Source organism: Ceratotherium simum, chromosome Y (assembly GCF_057802395.1).
Source record: "Ceratotherium simum simum isolate JZ-2026a chromosome Y, ASM5780239v1, whole genome shotgun sequence".
NCBI lineage: Eukaryota > Metazoa > Chordata > Mammalia > Perissodactyla > Rhinocerotidae > Ceratotherium > Ceratotherium simum.
The window spans coordinates 5,200,232-5,222,404 of NC_141941.1; the positions used below are offsets into that span (position 1 = coordinate 5,200,232).

General features: G+C 41.8%; 1 protein-coding gene across 1 annotated transcript in view; it reads left to right on the forward strand.

Annotated features, from left to right (window-relative positions):
• The window catches only part of LOC147911623 (steryl-sulfatase-like), a 106,674-nt gene extending 88,826 nt beyond the window's left edge, over positions 1-17,848 (forward strand). The window contains exons 9-10 of the mRNA XM_087427917.1: positions 191-312; positions 14,763-17,848. Of these exons, the coding sequence (XP_087284043.1) occupies positions 191-312; positions 14,763-15,136 (496 nt within the window). The 3' untranslated portion in view covers positions 15,137-17,848. The remainder of the gene's footprint in view (positions 1-190; positions 313-14,762) is intronic.
• Positions 17,849-22,173: the final 4,325 nt, after the last annotated feature.

The window sequence follows — 22,173 nt, forward strand, 5'->3', positions numbered from 1 at the left end:
CTGGCCTCGCTGTGTTGCATATGGCACCCAACAGGGGACACTTAGTGTTCCTTGTGTTGGTTACTTAATCACAACTGTGTAGCTCTATCATGCTCTCGTTTGCTGGAAGGACAACTCAGAATTCGGGCCATTTTAACCCGAGGATGATGTGGCCATTCACCAGCTGATGCCCACCTGATTTATCCCACAGGATCATTGATGGACGTGACCTGATGCCCCTGCTTCAGGGGAAAAGCCAACGCTCGGATCATGAGTTTCTCTTCCATTACTGCAACTTCTACCTAAATGCTGTGCGCTGGCACCCGCGGAACAGTGAGTAAACAGACTTTTCCATGCTTCTAGTACTTTGTGCCATCAGTGCCGTGTGAGTAGATGAAAGTGCAAGAGGGCTTTGCTCTACAGAGGCCGTGAGATGCTAAGAGTGCCACTGTGCTTGGCTTTGAACTCTTCTTCCTCCTCTTGTCTTCTTTTATTCCTTCTCATCCCATAGTTGTCCAGGTAGGGCGTCATCGGACCCCGGCATGTGCCAATGATGGCTCCTCCTTCCCAGCAGAGGAAGCTCAGGTTCTCAGCAAGGCACTGCGCCACCTTTCTTCATGCCCGACCAGCTGCCTAGCTTCATCTCCTGGCGCATCTTGTTTCACCCTGAGTTTCAGCCCAGCAGTCTCTCTGCTCTGTGCATGGCTGACTTGTGCTTGTAGCGTCCTCTGCCTGGCAGGACCGTTCTTCTTTTCTTTCCTGGATGATGCTTGTCAATCCCCACAAAACCCCACTGAAATGCCGCCCCCTTTGCCTGCTCTCAAAGCACTTCCCACAGTCCTGTGACTTGGCGCTATGGCACTGAAGGGCGTTGAGATGTTTACCCTGCTTTCTCTCTCCAGCCTCAAAGATGGCGGGTGGTGACTCATCAGTCTGTATTTTGTCACAGATCATGTACGTGTGCTAGATTTAGATCTTTAAAACAAAGTTCAAATACTTTGATGTTATCATATTTCCCAAACCAGGTCGTCTTTAAATTGTGCACTCTAATCAGTAACAGGATCTAATTTGGGTTTTCCATACCAGTTTTAGAGTTGTATTTCTAACAAGCATAAGGGAAGAAATGGAACCAAATGATAAGCCTAAGTGTAGTGATAGGTTTCAGATATTCTTTTTCATATATTTAAACTTAGAATTACAATAATGTTCATATCACTAAGATGCCGAGGGGTCTATGGAAATCCAGCCGCTATTTATAAGTATTGTACGTGCCAGAGGTGGATGTTGAGGTCAGACTGTCAGTCCACTCTTCAGAGGTGAAGTAAGACTCCCCTTTTCTCTATTGTGCTTTGGGGTTGTGTTCCTGGAGGCTACTCTCTCCCAGGACAGCTAGTAACCTCCCAGCTGATGGCTCATTCTTAAACTCAGGGTGAGTCTGGTACCAGTTTTCAACGCATCTCTCTCCCCACTCTACTCACTCAGCCAATTTACCAAAGACATCATTTAAAGGGCATCCTCCCCATTATTTTTAAAGAGGAAATTTACAACCTTCCATTAGCCACAGAAATCACACCAGGTTTACCCTTCAAAGTTTCTGCTTTAAATCTGGGCAGCTTCCTTGCGCTATTTTCTAGAAGACGAATATGACACAAACACGAGCTTAGGATTCTAGATGTGGAAGGATTCTGTTTACCTATCTCATCAGTGTGTCCATAATGCCAAATCCCATAGGAATACTGTTTCTTTTTTAGATTAATTGACGGTGTTTAGGTCTGAGCCATCTAATACATGAGAGCTGTACTCCTCCCCACTTCTTTTCATATGGAGCCTGCGAGAAGTGTAAAGGACAATGTTCTATGCCTCTTGGGCATTTAAAAAAGTAAGATAGCATACCCTGTCCTGAACCTGGCAAAATCTCATTTAAATAAAACCAAGCCCCCATTTAGAGAAGCTGGAAGGAACATATTGGATCAGGGGCTGGAGAAACACATTATATGGAGGAGTAAAGAGAAAAAGGAGAGGAAGAGACAAAATAGGAGTAAGTGAGAAAAACAAGACCCAGTTTCTGATAGGCAGCTGGCCCTGGGATAAAATTTGCTTCTTAGGCAGACACAGTGACATTTCCTCTTATACAATTCCTTAAAATCTTTTGCCTTGAACCAGCAACAAAAGAGGAGAAATCGCAGTATTTCAATGCTGCAACCATTCCTCTAGGTAAAGGGTCTCAATAAACCATGGATTTTATGAATCATCTCATTTATTTTTCAGGTTGTATCTGAAACTCAGTAACGATGGTTGCCGATGGTTGGCTATCAATGGTTGCCATCTTGGCTATCACACATGGCTTCGTGGTTATTTATTCAGTATCTCATCTATTCCTTTATTCTACAAATATGTGTTGAGCACCTACTATTTGGTACCTGCTGTGCTACGGTCATCTAGTGAGCAAAACAGACCAAATTCCCTGCCCGGGGGTTGTTTACATCTTAGACCATTGTGTGCGTGATCTGTGCGATGTGCTGGGGATGTAGAGATGGAAAGTGTGACTCTCATCCGTATGGAGTTACCTGTCAACTGGGGAAAACAGACATGAAACTAGTACTGGTTGGAGGAGTCTGCTTAGGTCACTCAGGTCTACCTTGGTAGAAGATTGTCAGTAATCACCGGACTACATCGTGGGACACTTTCCATAATTGTTAGGGATGAGAGCGTTGCCACCTGACCTCAAAATACTTTGTTAGAAAAGAAAAGAGAAATTTAGTAACAAGCAGCCGCATGCTGGAGCCAGTTCCCAATTGGTCAGGAGTCTTGCCAGCTTGTTGTTAAGCCGTTGCTAACTCCCAGCCATGCTGGGAGTATTTATACAACGCAATTGGCAGGTTTCATTCCTCCCTCAGAGAGGGCTAGCTTAGCAGGACTTCACTGTGCCAGAAAACTAGAATTGACGGGAAATGTTTTAAGGTCTGATTACCGTTTGTCCTGATTAGTTGGAGGCCTAAATATTACAATTCAAGCCTTATTTTCCAAAAACTTAGAGCTAGAATTCTGTTCCCACTCTTTTCAAACATGAATCCCTTTTAACTTTTACATATGTCTTCTCTAAAATTTAATAATTCTATAACTATAATGTAATAATTCTATAATTTAGTTGTCTCGGCAAGTTGAATGGCATGATTTGATTATGATCTGATATCATTATTCCCATTACATTTTAAAAGAACTCACAAAAGCATTATTATAACATGGATGACTTTTTTTGCATTAAAATGGAAATTTTGAGTTAAAATTTCCTGTACAATATCTGTTAAGAGTTTTGGCCTTAATTTTTGACGTATGAATCAATGTTATTAAAAATTCAATGAAATGATAACTTGATTTTATGGGTAAACTTTATCTTAGAAGGTGTAGATACTTGGCTCCAGGCTTTTGTTTCAGATTTTCGAGCTGATGAATATAATCTGTAAAATAAATGCTCACATTAATGTGAGAAGCCCCAAAACAGCTGGTCATACAGAAATCCATGGGATGGCTGTGGGCATATTCTGGAAACAATGGAATATAGTACATAATTAATAGTTCAAAGTATTTTCTGCCAACACATATGGAATCTTGACATCATCTAGAAAAAAATGTCACTTTTATTTGAAATTTTGTGCTTCTGTGAGGAAATGGGCTCTTCAGGAAGTTTCGAAAATGGGGTGAGGAACGGGGCACTGACATTATTGCTGCCCCTGGAGAAAAATGTGACCGTCCTAAGGCTGAACCCGTAGGGCCTCATAAATCCTGCCACGTTTTCAATTCAAGTTTGTTGGAAACTTTTTTCTGTGATTTAAAAATAAAAATCATTTTAAAAAATCACAAGAAGGAGGAGTAGGATAATATAATTCATTCTAAAGGAATGTGTTCATAATCCAGCTTTTTAAAAGGTACTTTCTTTCCAAAATAGAGATACGTAAGATTTAAAATCAAAACAGCATTACCATGGTAAGGAAAGAGAAATGCTTGCTTTGTTCACTATTTAAAACTTCCACGCAGTTAAAAATTTAATTTTGCCTCCTAAATACACCTAAGAAAAGAGGGAAGATTCTAATTACAGCTGCTTATGGCTTATGAGTTAACCAGTGTAAGAATAGCTTAAAAAGAAGCATACATATTTCAAGGGTACATTTTAAGTCGTAGGATTTTTTTTTTTCTTTTTGAATACCTCAACCACGTGTTGCATCCCACAAGCTTTTGGCCTTTCAGGCATTCACCCAGTAATTCTTCTCAGCCCAGGAGCCAGAGACAATATGTGTACACGTAACTGTAGCAACACATGGTAACTGTGTCCCAGGATGGATGGAGTCTGCTTTGGCAACTTAGGAGGGGTGACATAGGGGGATGGAGAAGGCTTTCTTGAAATTGTTAAGGTTTTATTTAATTTATTTAATCTCATTGTCATTCAGGCTCCTCAGTAATGGGCTTAACTTCTCAACCATTCATTTTCTTTAATGGAAAAAAAACCTCATAAATGGATTTTGTTTCCTCCAACTTAGTCTATTAAACGGATATTTTCGTATGGCGTTTTGTATTACCTTATATACAGTATTAGACAATTTTTGAGATAGACATCTACTTTACTACTAAAGTTTTCATATGTCTGACCTAAGGTTACATTAATATCATGGATAGAAAAAGTGCCGGCCATGACTTTCGTTAATTTGCTACAATGCAAACTTACTTCCTTACAGAGACAAAATAAATCAAAACTGAATTTTCTTCTTGGAATACCAAAAGAAAAAACAAGCAGTGTTTCTGAATGCTCAAACACTTTTCGTCATTCTTAGCTCAGCACGTAGCTTTCTCTGATCTTACCATAGGTCACTTCTTCTGCCCTTTTTTCTCTTACGTACCCAGTTCTACCATTTCATTGATTTTCTACAATATTTTGCACATCTCTTTTCTTTGACTTCAACAAGGGGCATATCTCAGTTGTCCCAATAGGTCAGCTTATGTCTTTAACCCTCGCCTCATTTACCCCCATCTGCTTTCAAACTTGGTATTTTCTACAGAGACATTTTAGTTCTAACCAAGGCATGTCGTATTTGATAACTATTTGTCTTCTTCATCTTTGTATCTTTATACAAAAATGCTTCATAGGTGGTTGTATACTTTCCCCATGTTAATCTCTTATTCTAGAAATTTGTCATCTTTTTTATGCAACCATTGTATATCTTTTGAAGACATACTTTATGACAATAAACCCTTCCATTTGTTCCATGTCTACTGTTTATCAGACACTCTACTAAGCACTTTACATTTTTTTTTTTTCTGTGAGGAAGATCAGCTCTGAGCTAACATCCATGCTAATCCTCCTCTTTTTGCTGAGGAAGGCTGGCTCTGAGCTAACATCTATTGCCAATCCTCCTCCTTTTTTATTTTCCAAAGCCCCAGTAGATAGTTGTATGTCACAGTTGCACATCCTTCTAGTTGCTGCACGTGGGACGTGGCCTCAGCATGGCCGGAGAAGCGGTGCGTTGGAGCGCGCCCGGGATCCGAACCCGGGCCGCCAGTAGTGGAGCGCGCGCACTTAACCACTAAGCCACGGAGCCGGCCCTAAACACTTTACATTTGATATCTCTTTCAATCCTCATAATTAAAAGAGATTTTGATTATATTAGTATCATATTTGGCTGTGAGTAACAGAAAACAAAAAGTAACAGTAGCTTACACCAGAGGGACGTTTATATCTCTATCTCATGAGTGAAGTGTAGAGGTGGATGGTCCACAAGTCTCAGGAATGCAGACTCCAAGATCCCCTTCACCACCTGGAGGATGCAGCAGCGTCCTCTTCATGCTGAATGATGGTAGTTTCCACCTAGGGGGAGCACGATGGAGGAATGGATGGAAAAGATGAGAGGAAAAGGGTGCATGTCGGTTATCTCCCAAGGAAGATGTCCGGACTCTCCCAGTTAAATCTCATAGGCCAGAAGTTGGTCACCTCTGCACACCCAGCTTCAAGGGAGGCTGGAAAGTGGAGTCTTCATTGTGGCTGTCTGAGTGCCCAGTAGCACTCGATGACTGTGGAAGCTGGGAGAACAGCCAACGGTCTCTCCCATCTTATTTCTCCCATTTATAGATCGGGAGACAGAGATGTAGGAAGTCACATAATTGGCATACAGTAACAGAGTTGATGGCAGAGTTGAATTTGCAACCAACACTGTCTGCTTTCAGAGTCTGCCCCTCTGTTAATGGGGACTTCTTCACTTAAGACAATAAGTTCTTTTACTCACAATCACAAAGATAATTCTTCCTCCTGCCCATGTCTATGTGGGCATCCACAACTCCCTGGACTGTTTCTGGGATTCATCCATGTCATCAAATTCCCTAAGTACAGTCATGCGCAGCATAATAACTTTCTGGTTAACAATGGACCACATAGATGACGGTGGTCCCATAAGATTAGTACCATATAGCTTAGGTGTGTAGTAGGCTATACCATCTAGGTTTGTGTAAGTACACTCTATGATGTTCGCACAACAACGAAATGGCCTAATGACACATTTCTCAGAACATTTCCCCATTGCAAAGCAACGCATGACTATATAGCCATCCTTGGGGACGTCAGCTCTGGTGTTTCCTCAACTGGCTCCGTCCCTGATCCACACCCTCTCAACTGCCGTCATGTCCATCATCATGCCCCTCCATGGACATTCTTTTCTGAAGGCACAGTGACTTGTGCTTACCACACTAATTCCTTATGTCTGCCCATTTTTCAATGCCAAGAGACCCCGAGATAAATGTATTTCCAAAGTCTCTGACTTCCTCATGCATTTTTCTGCCATTCCCAAATGTCTCCGTGCAGGCTGGATCTCTGTCATGCTGGGGGCTGTGTTGGGCACTGAATGAATTTAGACAGGATGCTCTGGCTCCCAAAGAGAGTCAGTGGAATGCACCAGGCTTCCTGTCTGCCCACACACAGGCTTTCATGATGACAGCTGTCTTCTTCCCTCTCTTTCAGTCCCTTCCTGCTCATCTCATCATCTCACTTGTTTATTAATTTACCCAACAAATTTTTATTGACCATCTATTCTATGTCAGACACTAGGTACCGTGCATTTAAGAGATGTGAGAGAGACAGTTGTTGCATTCAGAGAGTGAATAACCTAATGAGAGAAATGGAGTCCACAGATGGTGATAGAACTTAAGGGCTGAATGCATGGTGAAAATTGGTGAGAGGAACACTGATAATATCTGGCTGGAGATTCAGACAGGCTCACAGAGGAGGAGTTGTTATAGGACCTTGAAGGATGGGTAGGATTTCAATACACAGAGGCAAAGAAGGGAAGGGGAGTTTGGTGTGCATTGTGTACCCACTTTGTACCAGATTATAGATTTCTGTCCCCTAATATGCAAAACCGAGGCTTAGTCAAAGGGAGTGTTGTGCTTTTGGACACTCAGGCATCAATTGGTGGAGGTAAGAATGCTCTAAATCCTGCCTGGATTTGAAGCAAGTGTTCTTAGCCACAGCCCTTAGCCACTTTCTCTTCCTTCTCACTCTTCATATCATGCGTTCCCATGCAGCCAGCCGCAGGAAGCGGGCAGGACTTGATCCGTAATCCATTATCCCAGTGCTGTATCCTGGGAGGTCTGGGCTATGGAGAACAGGTAGGAATGAGCCTCCAGGGTAAAGAAGAGTACCCGGGTCCACAGTGCTCTGGGATTATGTGTGTGTACTGAGGTAGAAGACACTGGTGCCCTAGGGCGGCTCTGGGTGGGGCCGCATCATAAGATCGTGGGGTCTAAGAAAAGAGCTGGGGCATTGGTGTAGGGTGGCTGGCTGAGGATAGGGAAACATACAGAATGATGTTTGGCATGTATGGCGGAAGCCAGGAGGTCACCATGGGCTTGTGGACCATGGGATGGATTTTCAGACATCAAGTTCAATAGAGGACATCAACATGACTGAGGGGGCCAGCCTAGGGACCCTTGGGTGTGGGTCCCTCACAATGGGAAAGCAGAACAGTATTTGAAATGGTTCTTGAAGAACTCCAAGATGGCGGAAGGAAACACTGCCAGGACTGAAAACCCAAAATGTCTGCGTGTGACTTCTATGATATAGACATGGAATCCTCCAAGCATGTAAAATAAATCTTGCCAAGACTAGCAGTTGAACAACATTCATCAAGGGAAGTCTAAATCTGAGTGATAAATTAAGAGCCAATGTGTTGAGGCCATTTACATTTAGTTGTCCATGTTCTTTAAGAATCTTTAGTGGAAAAAAAATGTCTTTAGACGTGCGTTACAGTGGTAACAGATTTAAGAGCAGACGGAAACCAATGTGTTTGTCGCTTAGATTGACTGCAGCTTTATAGTCACAGCTAACGCATAGGTGGCCTTTAGTATACACCCGGTACTGTTCTGAGAGCTTGACATACAGGAACGAATTGTTAATCCTCACAGCAGTCCCACGAGGCAGATACTGTTATTGTCCTCACTTAACAGAAGAGGAGACTGGGACACAGAGAGGTTAACGGCCACGCTCAGCATCACACACTAGGGAATGGCAGAGCTGGGATTTGAACCCCAACTGTCAGAGCCTGGAGTTAAATGTGAATGCCAAGACAAAGGGCAGTAGAGTTAAAGCAAATAGTACCAAACAAGCCGCCAAAACATGAAACGCTTCTGAACTCAGATCAAAGATGTCTACACGCAGTACTGGTCACTGCCACAGACCCACACGAATACTGACATGAAGTGAGATGTGCTTTGAAAGGTGGACTGGCATCTGTTGTGCAGAGTTAAGCATCTTCTGAATGTATCTGCAGAAGGCGCTTCCAATGCCTTCGTGAATGGTGTTGGCTGCAGAGTGAAAGGAGCAGAGTCTGGGTGATTTTTTATACCCCAAGAGAGGTCATCCATTTATCCCTTAAGGACATCCCTTTAAAAAAGTTCACCCAAGCCCCTGCCTTCTGACCGCTGCATTCTCCCTCTATCTCTCTCTTTCTCTCTCTCTCTCCCTCCCTCCCTCTCTCCCTCTCTCTCTCTCTCTCTCTCTCTCTTTCGACTTACCCTATATACAAGTCTCATGTAGCAACATCAGGCTAAGTAAAGACATCATGTCTAACTTTCATAAACACATCACTGCCCCTTGGAACAAAGGAGACCCTGAGCCCATGCACCACCCCCCATCTCCATTGTATTTTGCTTGGAACAGCATAGCAAACACATTTTCTTATGTCTCAGGCTCATCTATATGTCCATAGTTCTGTGGCACATTTTCTCTCCTTTAGAGCTGGTAGTTCATTCACGTCGGTTATCGCCAAGTCTTCAAGACTTATGGTGGCTGCATATCTCAGTCCGGATTCTGATTTATTTCATTAAAAATAAAATCTGTTGGGGCTGGCCCAGTGGCACAGCGGTTAAGTGCGCCTACTCCCCTTCAGCAGCTGGGGGTTCGCAGGTTTGGATCCCGGGTGCGCACCGGCGCGCTGCTTGTCAAGCCATGCTGCGGCGGCGTCCCATATAAAGTAGAGGAAGATGGGCATAGATGTTAGCCCAGGGCCAATCTTCCTCAGCAAAGAAAACAGGAGGATTGGCATTGGATGTTCGCTCAGGGCTGATCTTCCTCACACAAAAAATAAATAAAATCTGTTTGGGGCCTGCCCCATGGCATAATGGTTAAGTTTGGCATGCTCCACTTCGGCAGCCCAGGTTCATGGGCTCAGATCCCAGGCACAGACCTACACCACTCATCAGCCATGCTGTGGCAGCAACCCACATACAAAATAGAGGAAGATTGGCATGGATGTTAGCTCAGGGCTAATTTTCCGCAAGCAAAAAGAGAGGAAGATTGGCAACAGATTTCTCAGGGAGAAATAAAAAAATAAATAAAAATAAGATTTGTTTCATTTTATAGTTTAACTCTCAGATATTATCTGAGTATGGAGACGCTAAGTTATACCATAATAACCTTTAGCCCTGAGATCTCAGGGGTTCGACCCAGCAAAGGTTTATTCTCACTCCTGCCATATACAAGATTTTCTCAAGCTGGGCACCACTGACATTTGGGACCAGGTACTTCTTTGTGGTTGGTTGGGGGGGCTGTCCTGTGCATCATAGGACATGGAGCAGCATCTCTGACCTCTACCCTCTGGATACCAGTAGCAACCCCATCAGCCCCCAACTGTGACAACCAAACTTGTCTCCAGACTTTACCAGATGTCCTGTTAATGGTGTAGAGGTGGGTGTCTAGGAGGAAGGGACTCAGCCATCCTGAGTCACTCGGGGGACCACCCTGACAGAGGCTCTGTAAATTGCAATGTCACCAGCAAAAGAGATGGCTTTTCTGTGCTTTGGCCTGGGAAAGATGTGTCACATTCTGCTCTTGTTTGGTAAGAACTCATCACAGGGCCTCACCTAACTGCAGGGAAGCTGCGAAATTTGCAGGAGCAGGTGGGTTATCTGGGGACTCCATCATCTCCAGGACAGAGGGAAAAATCTTATTTTTGTGGCATCAAAGTTTTAGGTTGGGAGCACCTTTCTTCATCCTGCATAGGTTAGAAACAGGGGCCAAAATTGCGCTGTAGTGATGTGTGACATTTCTGCTCATCTGCTGTGGTGCAACATTTATACTTGCACACAAGAAGAGTTTTCCCAAATCGGCTCTATTTTCTCTCATACGGTGGCACTGAGACTTCTGCAGGGCAGCAGCTTGGAAATTCAAAGGGGCCTAGAATGGAGAGTGTCCTGGGGGCCTGGATTCTGCGAGCTCTGTTGAGGGCTGCTACTGCTGCCAAATCCAATATTCAGGATGCAGCGCGAGATTCCTGTCTCATCATGAGAGGCCCGAAGCACCCAGGGTCCTTGGGATAAAGACGAATGCAGCCTTGAGGACCCTCTCCAGGAGGACATTATTAGATTTGTAAGGAGCGGAGCGTGATCCGACTCGAAAAGGTCAAGAAGGAGCATGTGCTGCATAGTGATAGTGATTTTTTTTTAATTTTAGGACATAACTAAATTTCAGGTTTGACGTTTCAGCTCCTTTCTTTCCAGAGAAGCAGTAGCGTTGCCATATGCACTTCACATCCTCTCTGCTTTTCTCCTTGGGACCACGTCTGCTCATTCTTGGGGCTTCTCTGCCAAGTGGCCCCAGAACTCCTTCCTGTGGCTGAGTTCCTGTAACCTGGAAGTAATCAAAGTCACAACAATTTTTCCTGTTCTGGGATCATACGCCCCTCAGATCCCCAGGGAACCCCAAAACCACGTGATTCAGCTTGTCTCATAGCTTATGTTCATTTTGATGAAATAGTTGTTTTAGGATTATACTTGGAAGTTGCTGAATCAGGGTCTGACTTTTCTCACTTAAGTTCTATTTGCCTTTCTATCAAAGGACTATAAACTTTCTTTTGTGAATTGAATCATATTTTGTTAGTGGTGATTTTACATAAAAATGTTTCACCAGATGGGTGGTGATTTTCAGTGTTTTGTATTACAGTGACACGGCAGTAGTCTAACTATAATATGTCATTGACATCTTTGCCTGTTAATTGTGACAATTATTTCTCTTAATTTTTTTAAACCTCAGTAGAATATTGTTCTCATCACTGCTTAGAATACTTTTTAAAAAATGTCCCATTTAAGGGGCCGGTGGTATAGTGGTTAAGTTCGCCTGCACACGTGCTCCGCTCTGGCGGCCTTGGGTTCAGATCCTCGGTGCACCCCGACACACCACTCATCAAGCCATGCTGTGGCGGCGTCCCATATAAAGTAGAAGAAGATGGGCACAGGTGTTAGCCCAGGGCCAATCTTCCTCAGCAAAAAGAGGACGATTGGCAACAGATGTTAGCTCAGGGCTAATCTTCCTCATCAATAAAAAAGAAAAAAAATGTCCCATTTAATTTTTCTGTATTCTCACTATAAAATTTAATAATAGTTTCTCCAGATCATTGGATCTCAGTTATAAATGAGTTTAAGATCCCATTGTGGTCAAAAGATATATCTGTTACAGGGGTGAGAAAGAAACAATCTTTTTTAGAGTAGACTAGAATTTTAACAGTAGAGAAAAAATATTTTTTAAAAACCCAACATTTTCCTAGTATATTGAGAAATCCAGGATGAAATACATTATCAAAATAATTTTGGAAGACAGAACTAAATATCACCTATTGGAAATGTGAGATGACATCAGGTGCCTCCTATTTTATTGCATGACCAGGATTTACTCTTTTCCTTTGAACTGACGCCTTTGAAGATGTCCATACCTGGGTTTCTGGTGAATAACAGAACAGAGTCCTGAAGTAAGTCCCCATATCTTGTGAACCTACAGGCGATAAAATGCAGTCCCACTTCTCTCATTTGAGCAATTCCAACCTGCTCCAAAGAACTACTATGGAGAATAAGCAATCTATCTTTTTATAAAAAGTTTTAAAAATTCAAAGTAGAAGATAAAAAGGCAAACACCCGTATAGCATAGCAAACAAATCTTCAGGAAAGTCAATTGTTAATTCTACACTCATCCGAGCTACGTAGCAACACCAGTGCTCTTCCCAGGCAAGAATGCCCAAGGTTTACTGACTGGCCTTTCAGTCGGTCTTCCAGTTCACATCTGGGCAGGATTGAGCTAAGGCTGTAATAACAGAATCCATGTGAGTGGCTTTCAAAAGTCAAGTGGGAGATACAGGCCCTTCAAATGAATTTGTTCCAAGAGCCTGCACTCTCTTGGGGTTTTAAACACACCGAGACTTGACTCGAATGTCAAGTTCGAAACACCCTCCAGATTTGCAGCACTCAGAGAAAGAGCAGAAGAGGCTTCTTCCCACACGCCTCTCTCTGTAACAGCCTTGCCCCAGCCGACCCTGACTGAAGATGGATTCTAAGTGGCTGCAGTGTCACAGAAGAGGCTTCTAAAGGAAATCTGTCGTCTCTGGGAGGAAAGGGGAATGAGAGGAGTTGATGTGAAGAATCTTAAGGTCACCCACTTCCTTTTTAAACTCTGCTACAGGCAGTAACTGTGTCCAGGAATTCTTTCTGCAGCATAGCGTGTCTGCACGTCAGCCTGACTTGTCTTTAAAAGGCAGATGTGCGGAGCACGTGTAAATTAACATAGACGTTATGTCCTGCCTCTCGCAGCGTTGACTAAGCCACAGATGGAGGCATCCTGTTACAGATCCCCTTCAATAGAGTCATCAGTAACATATCCACGTTGCTTGTGATGTTTCCTAGTTCTTCCCCAAAAAACACAAAGAGTCTTGCGTTCCCTTGAATAAGCTTGTCTGAGGTCACGGGCTCTTTGGGGACTACACAGACACCCAGAACAGTTGTTTTACATTGATCCCATTAATTTATTTTGTATTTGGACCAGTTGGTCACTAAATACCTATAATCACATAAGTCACCATTGTCATTATACAAGCAAATTATCAAAGCAAATTAAATAAGTGTGTGATGCTACCTAGTGGGAAAATCTCTATGATTTTATGTCAAAAAACTGTAAGGATAATGCGAAAAAGGACGTTCACATTCCGCACCTAATTCCAGTTGGTTTGTGGACGTTAATTCTCTGTTTTTATCTGCCACCTTTTCATACCCAGGAAGCAGTTTTTAGGCCTCTATCAGACGATGTTTGATTAGCAGTTAGCTCCTCCGAAAGTCATAATATTGTGGAATAAACAGGAAATCAATTATTTCATAATTGTTTGAAAATCAATTTTTTCCTAAAAATTTGAATATTTGGGGGTTTAATGGAACACAGATCTTACACTTTAAAAACTATTTAACCCTCCTACTCTTGGGTCAATGAATTCCCCTAATTTGGAATTTTTAACACCCTTATTAAGGTATAATATACAGATCATAAAATTCCAATTGAAAAATTTTTTGGTAAATGTATAGAGTTCTGGAACTCTAGTCACAATCTAATATGAGAACATTTCCTTCACCCCCAAAATATCATCTCTGTTAACCATCTGCAGTCCCTCCCCATCCTCACTCCTAGACTCTCTTCATTCTGGGTTTGATACATTTGGGCTTTCTCAAAACGGGGAAAATAAAAGGTGAACTGAGGTCCTAGCTGGTTTGAGATTGTTCTTGATGGCTCCTTGTGTGTGTGTGTGTGTGTGTGTGTGTGTGTGTTTGTGCACACGTACATGTGCAGTTTTATCATCTCTCATGTACATGTTAGCATTGAGACTGCCTCTGCCTTCCGTTTTGTTTTCTACAGAAATACAGGATACAAGTTTAAAATGTTGAAGTTTGAGTGGAAGAGGTGGCACAGCTAGGAGCTTATAATCTGATAGTCAATATATATTTATTGAGTGTCTGCTATACATTCCCAAGCTCTAAAGTTTATTAGCCTAAAATGACAGTCCTGTTTGAGTTCTGTGCTCAAACAATGAATAGGCTTTTTCCTCTCTGACCAGCACAGCATGGCCTAAGAATTTAGGGACTGTGAAAAGGGAAGAAGGAGGGAGAGAGGAGAGAGAGAGACTCTGAATAAGAAGATAATGCCATGGTTCTAATATGTCTAAATTTGCATCATGGCGGCTATCACTTAATCAGTTGGATCTTGTATTCTTTCGCAGATAATAATGCATGTTTTTTGTTTTGGGGGTTTTTATTATGCTATGGCTCTTACTCTTTGGAGCCTTAAGCATGAGAAATACATACATTTCATCCACATTTGAATGATAAATTCTTTGCCTTCTTAAAGCACATAGCAGCGTGATTTCTGTGCATGATCTCATGTGTGGTGAATATAATGACGCTTTCCACATGACACGAACTTCTGTCCTTGTAAACCGCAGGCACGTCCATCTGGAAAGCCTTTTTCTTCACACCCAAGTTCACCCCCGAGGGCGCCAATGGATGCTTTTCTACACACGTGTGTTTCTGTCATGGGCATTTCGTCACCCACCATCACCCACCTTTACTCTTTGATATTTCCAAAGATCCGAGAGAGAGAAACCCAGTAACCCTGACGACTGAGCCCCGGTTCCAGGAGATTCTGGACGCCATGCAGCAAGCCGCAGACCACCACACCAAGACCCTGCAAGAGGTCCCCAATCAGTTGTCACTGGGAAACATCCTCTGGAAGCCATGGCTTCAGATGTGTTGTTCCTCCTCCGGCCTATCTTGCCAGTGTGACCGAGAAAAACAAGATAGAACAGTGAGCCATTAGCCATTGTGCGTCTGGGGCCAAGAAAAATGCTCGGTGCCCGCTCCAGCTCCTCCATTACAGACGCACATTGGGAACGGCACTGGGTTAAAGCCAGCTCTGTCAGTACCTTGGATTAGGATCGATTCTCTATCTCATCACCTGAAGGCTCCACCAAGAGCCCCACAGTTACCCCAGAGAAAAAAATCAAGGTTTGCAGTATATAGAGAGACAAATGTTGACTTATGCCTTCCATGGCCAAAGTTCTTGGACTCACTTAAATGAGATAGAGGGCATTCCAATGAGTATGTCCAACACCAGTGCAGACGGATAGTAGGAAGGTGCAAAAGGTAAGCTGTTCACCCCTCAGCAAATGTCTATGATCAGTGGTATGAGGCGTCTTTATTCCACAATCTGATGTGAGGCAATGGCCCACATGATTCCCTTAGTGCACCAATAAAAGTATTCTGTTTAAAAAGTGTTTAGTAAATCTTAACATATGCAGCTTGATAATGAATAAAGGACCATCTTCTTTACCAATAATAGATGATGGTATGTTCCAATTTAGTTATTGGAAGGCAATTATTATCGGTATTATTTAAAACACATATTAAATGCTATTGAAGATATTTATATATATTTTTATATACACAGTTTATCTCTTTCCTAGAGAAGGTTAAGATATTTAAAATACGGAACTAGAAGCTTATCAGTATTTAGGTAAAAACAATAGAAGCTCACAGATAGGTTTGTTTGTGCAATGGACTTTTTGTGAAATCCTTCAGGAGCAATAATGCCAAGACAAATCTTACCTGTACGGATTTCCATCCCATAATTTGTAGTATTATATTTGGTTTCTACTGTTTCTTTGATGACTGGAAATTCTGAGCTAGAAGGCCATTTTGAGGGTGCTACAATTCAAGGAATCCCTCCCAACATAATTCAGAATGAATGGCACGGAAAGTGTGGTATTTTGTTGGGAAAAAATAACACTCGCAAGCAGTCCATGATCCATACGCATGAGGGTGATATCTTTATTTCTTGCAGAATTTAATGATGTGAGAACAGTACTTAATGTAAGTGCTTTGTTTTGTGTGGTCTTATCCTGTGGCTGAGAAATATCTATGTTTCCAATCTGCAGTGAGATGTAGGTTTTGTTTTAATTCCATTTCCCCCAACCTCAGTAATTAAGGGATAAGGCATAGCTGGGTCACTGAGGAGATTGGCTGAGAGTGGCACAGCTGGAGAGAATGCCGAAGTCTGAACCACCAGCCCCTCCCGAAGAAAGAATTCACCTGTGTGGAGAGTGTTCTTGTCACCCCTTTAGACGCTGTACATCCTGCAACAATATCACGTGGATTCCTTTAGTGATGGGTCGAAAGGGACTGCCGTCCATCTGCCTACCATTAGTCTCGTCTGTGAACACGTCTGAGCATCCCACCTTCGCCCCTCGTTTGTTCAATTCCAGGAGAGTACAGATAAGTGGAGTCCCCAGACCCCACGTGGCCCAGTGGAGAGAATGTGTGCTGCGTCCTAGACTTTCTGACACTGGACTCTAATTTCCTCTGTTTCTCACTGAAGAATTTCCAAGATCCAACAGCATTTCCCCACTTCCCCTTTAAGGTCTGCTAGTTCAAATTTTAATCTTTGTTTTCTTTTTCTTAAAAAATAGAAGTGAGTTTTTACCCTCCCCCGGGAATGGTTGAAAGTTGGAAAGCAAATAGGATTCTTATTTCTAATGTGGATTTCTCATTCGAGAAATTGCCAAAAATCTGTCGTATTGTTTTAGGAAATATTCTTGTTCAAGAGCGCGCCAGCGTGTTAATAATGTGTTAGGATTATTGCTGATCTTATTGTGGAAAAACTATTTAAAGCCACTATAAGGAACTTATGTTTTAATATGATCATGTTTACTCTAAGTTTAACATATTCTAGGCACATGCACTTTCAGAAAACACTTTATGATGTGGGAATGTGTGTTGGAGGATTGAATAACTTGAAGCACTTTTATAGATTATGTGAATACATATTTATGTATAGAATTAATTGTTTAATCTGTACAGTGTTAACAGCAAATGAAGGACACATACACCTCCAGAGGTAAAACAAACTTTAAAATATTTGCTTCAGAGTACCTTAGATCACCATTATGTTTCAGAGGATTTGAAAGTCAGGTTTATTGGCAATAACCATTATTATCTTAGATTTCAAACCATTTACCATGTGAAAGTTTTGGTTGGAATGTACAATAGTAAATATGAATTCTTTTGTCCAAGAGAGACCTAACCTTCTTTAAGACCTGGATTTCTTACAAAGTGGTAAGGCATAACTACTTGCTTTCAAAGCATCCCCTTGGTATGACCTCCTGAGGTGTATGTCCAAACCTTTGTGGGTTTTGAAGCTTTAAACAAATTATCTAAAAAAAAAATCTTTATATTCCTAGCATTTCATAGATGTTACAAGCTAAGCAGTTAGTAACACATAGACAGGCATTATTTTACAAGGTCAGTAACGCTGCATGAAAAGCAAAATCACAGCCTACGTATCGAGGTAGTTTAAAGGATTCAAGAAAGGAAACAGACGTCAGATTTGCCCCGAAGGGCATACAGGGAAAAGTAAAGAAACAGGAAAAGTATTTAGCCCATGTCTGAAAAATGCTATCTGTAAAGTGGTTGTATCAGGTAAAGTTTTCTTAGAACTTTGTTCTAATGTTAATGCAAAATTAAAATAAAAATTTCCTTGGCAATTAAAAATTCTGTGCTCTGATGCCATGCCTTGTCACATGCTTCATGTCAACAAGCGTGTGGAGGGTTTACTGTGTTTCGGGCGTGATGTTAAGCGATGAGGAATACAAGTTTCAGTTCAACAGATATTTCTTGAGTCCCCAAGGCTCCAGAGAGAGAATAAGAAATGCAGGGATGGATGAGAAATAAAATAGCCCCTGACCTCCATGATTAGAGGGCAGGGCAAGGTCAAATTACCCATTACACACACTGCCATAGGCCTTCTCACGGCTCACAAAAAATACCTTAACATCTTTTAAAATTAGAAGAAAAAAAAATGAACTCTTGGGGTTGAAGACCATATTCGCATCTGAAGCAGCACAGTCGTAAAATAGAATTTTCGTATGTCTTAATACGTTTTATGTTTTTATGTAATATGTCTTTATCTTAATATCTTTATATGTTTTCCTTCGTGGGCCGATGAAAGCCTTAATAGACCCTGCACCCAAGTGAAGTGAAGCAGATATTTGGAGCAAAGAAGTTTAAGGAGTCTAAATGTTGATGCAAAAAACATTGTTCTCTCTTCTCTGTCTCTCGACTGGATTCCTTAGGAAGTTGGAAACACAGTCAGGGTAAACCACGGGAGCAGTAAGAAGGAGAAGGAAGCAGTGCAGTAGCACTAGGACTGCGATGGGCTCTCATTTGGTCCAGCAATTCTGGATAAAAGCTAAAACATGTCCCTGGGGAGGCGGCCAGACAATGGATAATAGCAGGGAGAGAGAGCGTGGACGAAAGATGTTCGTTGGTAGAGGCTGGTGTCTGGCTTTCAAGTGATATAAAGCTAAGACTCATTACCTCCTCTTTAGTCCTCAAAAATGTGATATGTGTTGTAAATGACCAAGTCCCCCTTAAATCCGGGCTTCCCCTGGGACACCTCCAACCTGTCTGGGACAGCATGAGTGTGGGACCTAGCACCCTGGCCATCCTTGGCTTTCTGATACCATGAACCTCTTCTGTGTTACTGGAGTTACCTCTAGCAAACATCACTTCAGACCATTTCTTTCTTTAATGGGCTCTGAATAAAGTGATCGTCATTTACCAATAGTTAACAGTGTGAAATATTAGTTACAGGAGCCTTTTCAATTAAGGAAATGTCAACTTTCCTAATTAGAATACTAGCAGCTTGAAAACTACCCATGTGTTAGTGCAAAGGAAACATTGTCAAGTGGCGATTTGTCAGTTTTCTAAGAACTTAATGGACCTTCAGTGTAGGAGACCCTTCAATGGTTGCCCTAAAAGTGGTTCTTCTCATGAAGTCCAAATCCTCTAAATGACTTGTCCTGATAATGCTAAGTTTATCTCACCCAGAAAATACATCACGTCTTCAAAGAAGCAAATGGTACAGTGTTTGGGTGTGCTTTACCCAATAAGCAAACATAATCGTTTTCATATTGAGGTATAAGATATAAATTGGCCTCACTGATTATATGAGGATTGCAGGTTTCAAACTATATGACCTGTGCTGAGGGATGGTGGTGTTTTTCTAAAGGCAAAATTTCCAATGAGTATATCTTTATAAATATGCCCTTTGAATTGCCAATAAAATTTATATTGTCTAAATTTAAAATGGGGTGTAAAAGTAAATACATAAAGTGCCATATTTACAAAGATATAGCATATTCCCTAGTGGACAGGGCCCCTTTGTAACTACTTTTGAACCAGAAACCATCTCATGACTCAGATGTACAGTTTCATCTCAATGGGTTAGGGGCAAGATAACATTTCCCACTTACCTTATAGTTATATTGGGACCATGTGAGACACTCAGGCTGGCCAGAAGTTTCCCTGCACAGTCCTCTTATGGCTGCTGAATGCAGAACATCCAGGTAAGGACTCTGAGAAGGTCCTAAGGAATGGTGATGTCACAATGGTGATGCGGGAGACTGGATCCCTGAGTCACCGCCTGGGGCAGCTCCAGAGAGCTGCCAGATCAGCAGGCGACTGACCTGAACCAGATCTAAACTTTTTATAAGCCACTGAGACTTGGAGAGTCTTAGTGAAACAGCAGCGAGAGGTAATTACCTCGACTAATACACTAGGTGGGCCACACTATATAAACCTGACATTTTGTGATAGTTTTTTGGATTTCAAAAAGATTTTTTGACTTACTGGTGCTGCTTTAAATAGAAGCCTATGCATTCAATTCTTTTTTTTAATTTTAATTTTAATTTTATTTTGGTAAGAACACTTAACATGAGATCTACCCTCTTAACAGATTTTTATGTGTTCAACTATAGGCACAGTGTTGTATGGCAGATCTTTAGAATTTATTCATCTTGTATAACTGAAACTTTATACTCACTGATTGCAAGTCCCCATGTCCCCCACCCTGTAGGCCCTGGCAACCAGCCACCTGGTTCTGCTCTCAGCCTTGATGAGTTTGACCATTTTAGATACCTCATATAAGTGAGATCATGCAGTATTTGTCCTTCTGTGTCTGACTTATTTCACTTCGCATAATGTCCCTAAGATTCCTCCCTGTTGTTTCATATTGCAGGATTGCCTTCATTTTTAATATTGAAAAGTGGCTATTATGAAAAAAAAAAGCAACAAGTGTTGACGAGGATGTGGAGAAATTGGAACCCTTGTACACTGTTGGTGGGAATGCAAAATGGTGCAGCTGCTATGGAAAACAAATTAAAAATAGAACTACCATGTGACCCAGCAATCCCACTTCTGGGTATTTATCCAAAAAACTTGAAATCCGAATCTCGAAGAGATATCTACACTCTCATGTTCATTGCAGTATTATTTATAATAGCGAAAGATGTGGAAATAACCCAAATGTTCGTGGATGGATGAATGGATAAAGGAAATGTGACATATGCATTAATTCTTTAGACTATCAATTATGTGAGGGTGGGAATCAGGTAAACTTAAAGAGAAAAATATAGTGGGGACTGCCACCGACTGACGATGGCCCAGAATGGAGGATAAGTGATTCTGCCACTGCAGTGTGGGTGAGTGAGAAGGCAGAGCTGGGTACTTTACACAACCAACAAGCTGATGATTACTTAAATATTGAGGCTCTTTCTCAAAGTGGAGCATTATATGTTGCTTCATTGATTATATTAAGATAGCAGATTTCAAAATATATTGCATATATTGAGAGACGATGGTATTTTTAATGGCAAAATCTCCCAGTGAATATATTTGTATAAAATATTCTTTGAATTCCCTACAAACTTTATCACTTTTCAAATACTTCAGAAAATATTTCCTGTGCGTATGTAAACGAGTCCAGCGAACGCGATATTTTTGTTGTGTTGATCAGATTTTAGTCTGAGAAAAAGATCAAAAGATGATGTAATGTTTTTAAGCCAACTCCTTTCAGCAACCTTTGAAATAACACCGTGTTACTCGTGTTTAATATTTCCAATTAATTCATGAGATTTTTGCTGCTTGTACTTTTCTTTAAAAGTCAGGGTTGAAAACATGCAGTTAATGCAAAGCGTCAGCTCCGTGTTAAAATCTGAGGGATGTTCCGCAGCGAGATTTGAAAGTAGCATTGTCTAGTGCCTCTCAGAGAAGGTGACAAGTGCCATACGAAAAGGGTGGGAGAAGTCAGAGTTTCTGATCATTCAGGGAAGGGCACGCATGGCGTTTTATCAGGCGGGGAAATGCATGGGGTCGCTAACTGCTAAGAGAAGGTCTCAGACAGGCCATGCATTAGTATCAGGGAGACTGTTCCCAGCTATCACATTAGGGCAGAGATGAAATGAGCTTCTGCAGCACATCCCGTCTCACTGAAGGTGAGGCAGAAAATGGTCCCAGGGGCCATGCGCCGATGTGGTAGGCTGGAATAGGGGACGAGGTTGGTTAGACTCATTTGTCCCAGGCCTGATTCCAAGTGCTTTTGTGGGTTCGTCTATTTAATCTTCACTGCACGTCTATCAAATATATGTTATGATTTACATCCTGTTACAGACGCGGAAACGGGTACAGAAAACAGGACATAAATAGGCTGCTTTATGCTTAGATTTATGTAGTGATCGCTTGGGTAAAAAAAAAGTAAATGGATAGATTTTCATGATCTTCATGTATGACTGCACATACTGTGTACTGCACAACTCCAGGGGTGACATTTACACCCCGCAGTGGGAAGTGTGCTTCCTAAATGTGTGCAGTGCACAGCCTGTGCCACCATATGTAGCAGTATTTGTTAGACTGTAACATTGCATAAGTAGATGGATACATAAGTCATTGATAGAACTTATTACCTTGATCTGCCTAGCAAGAAACACAGGAGGACACTGTGTGAATTAAACCCATGGGTTG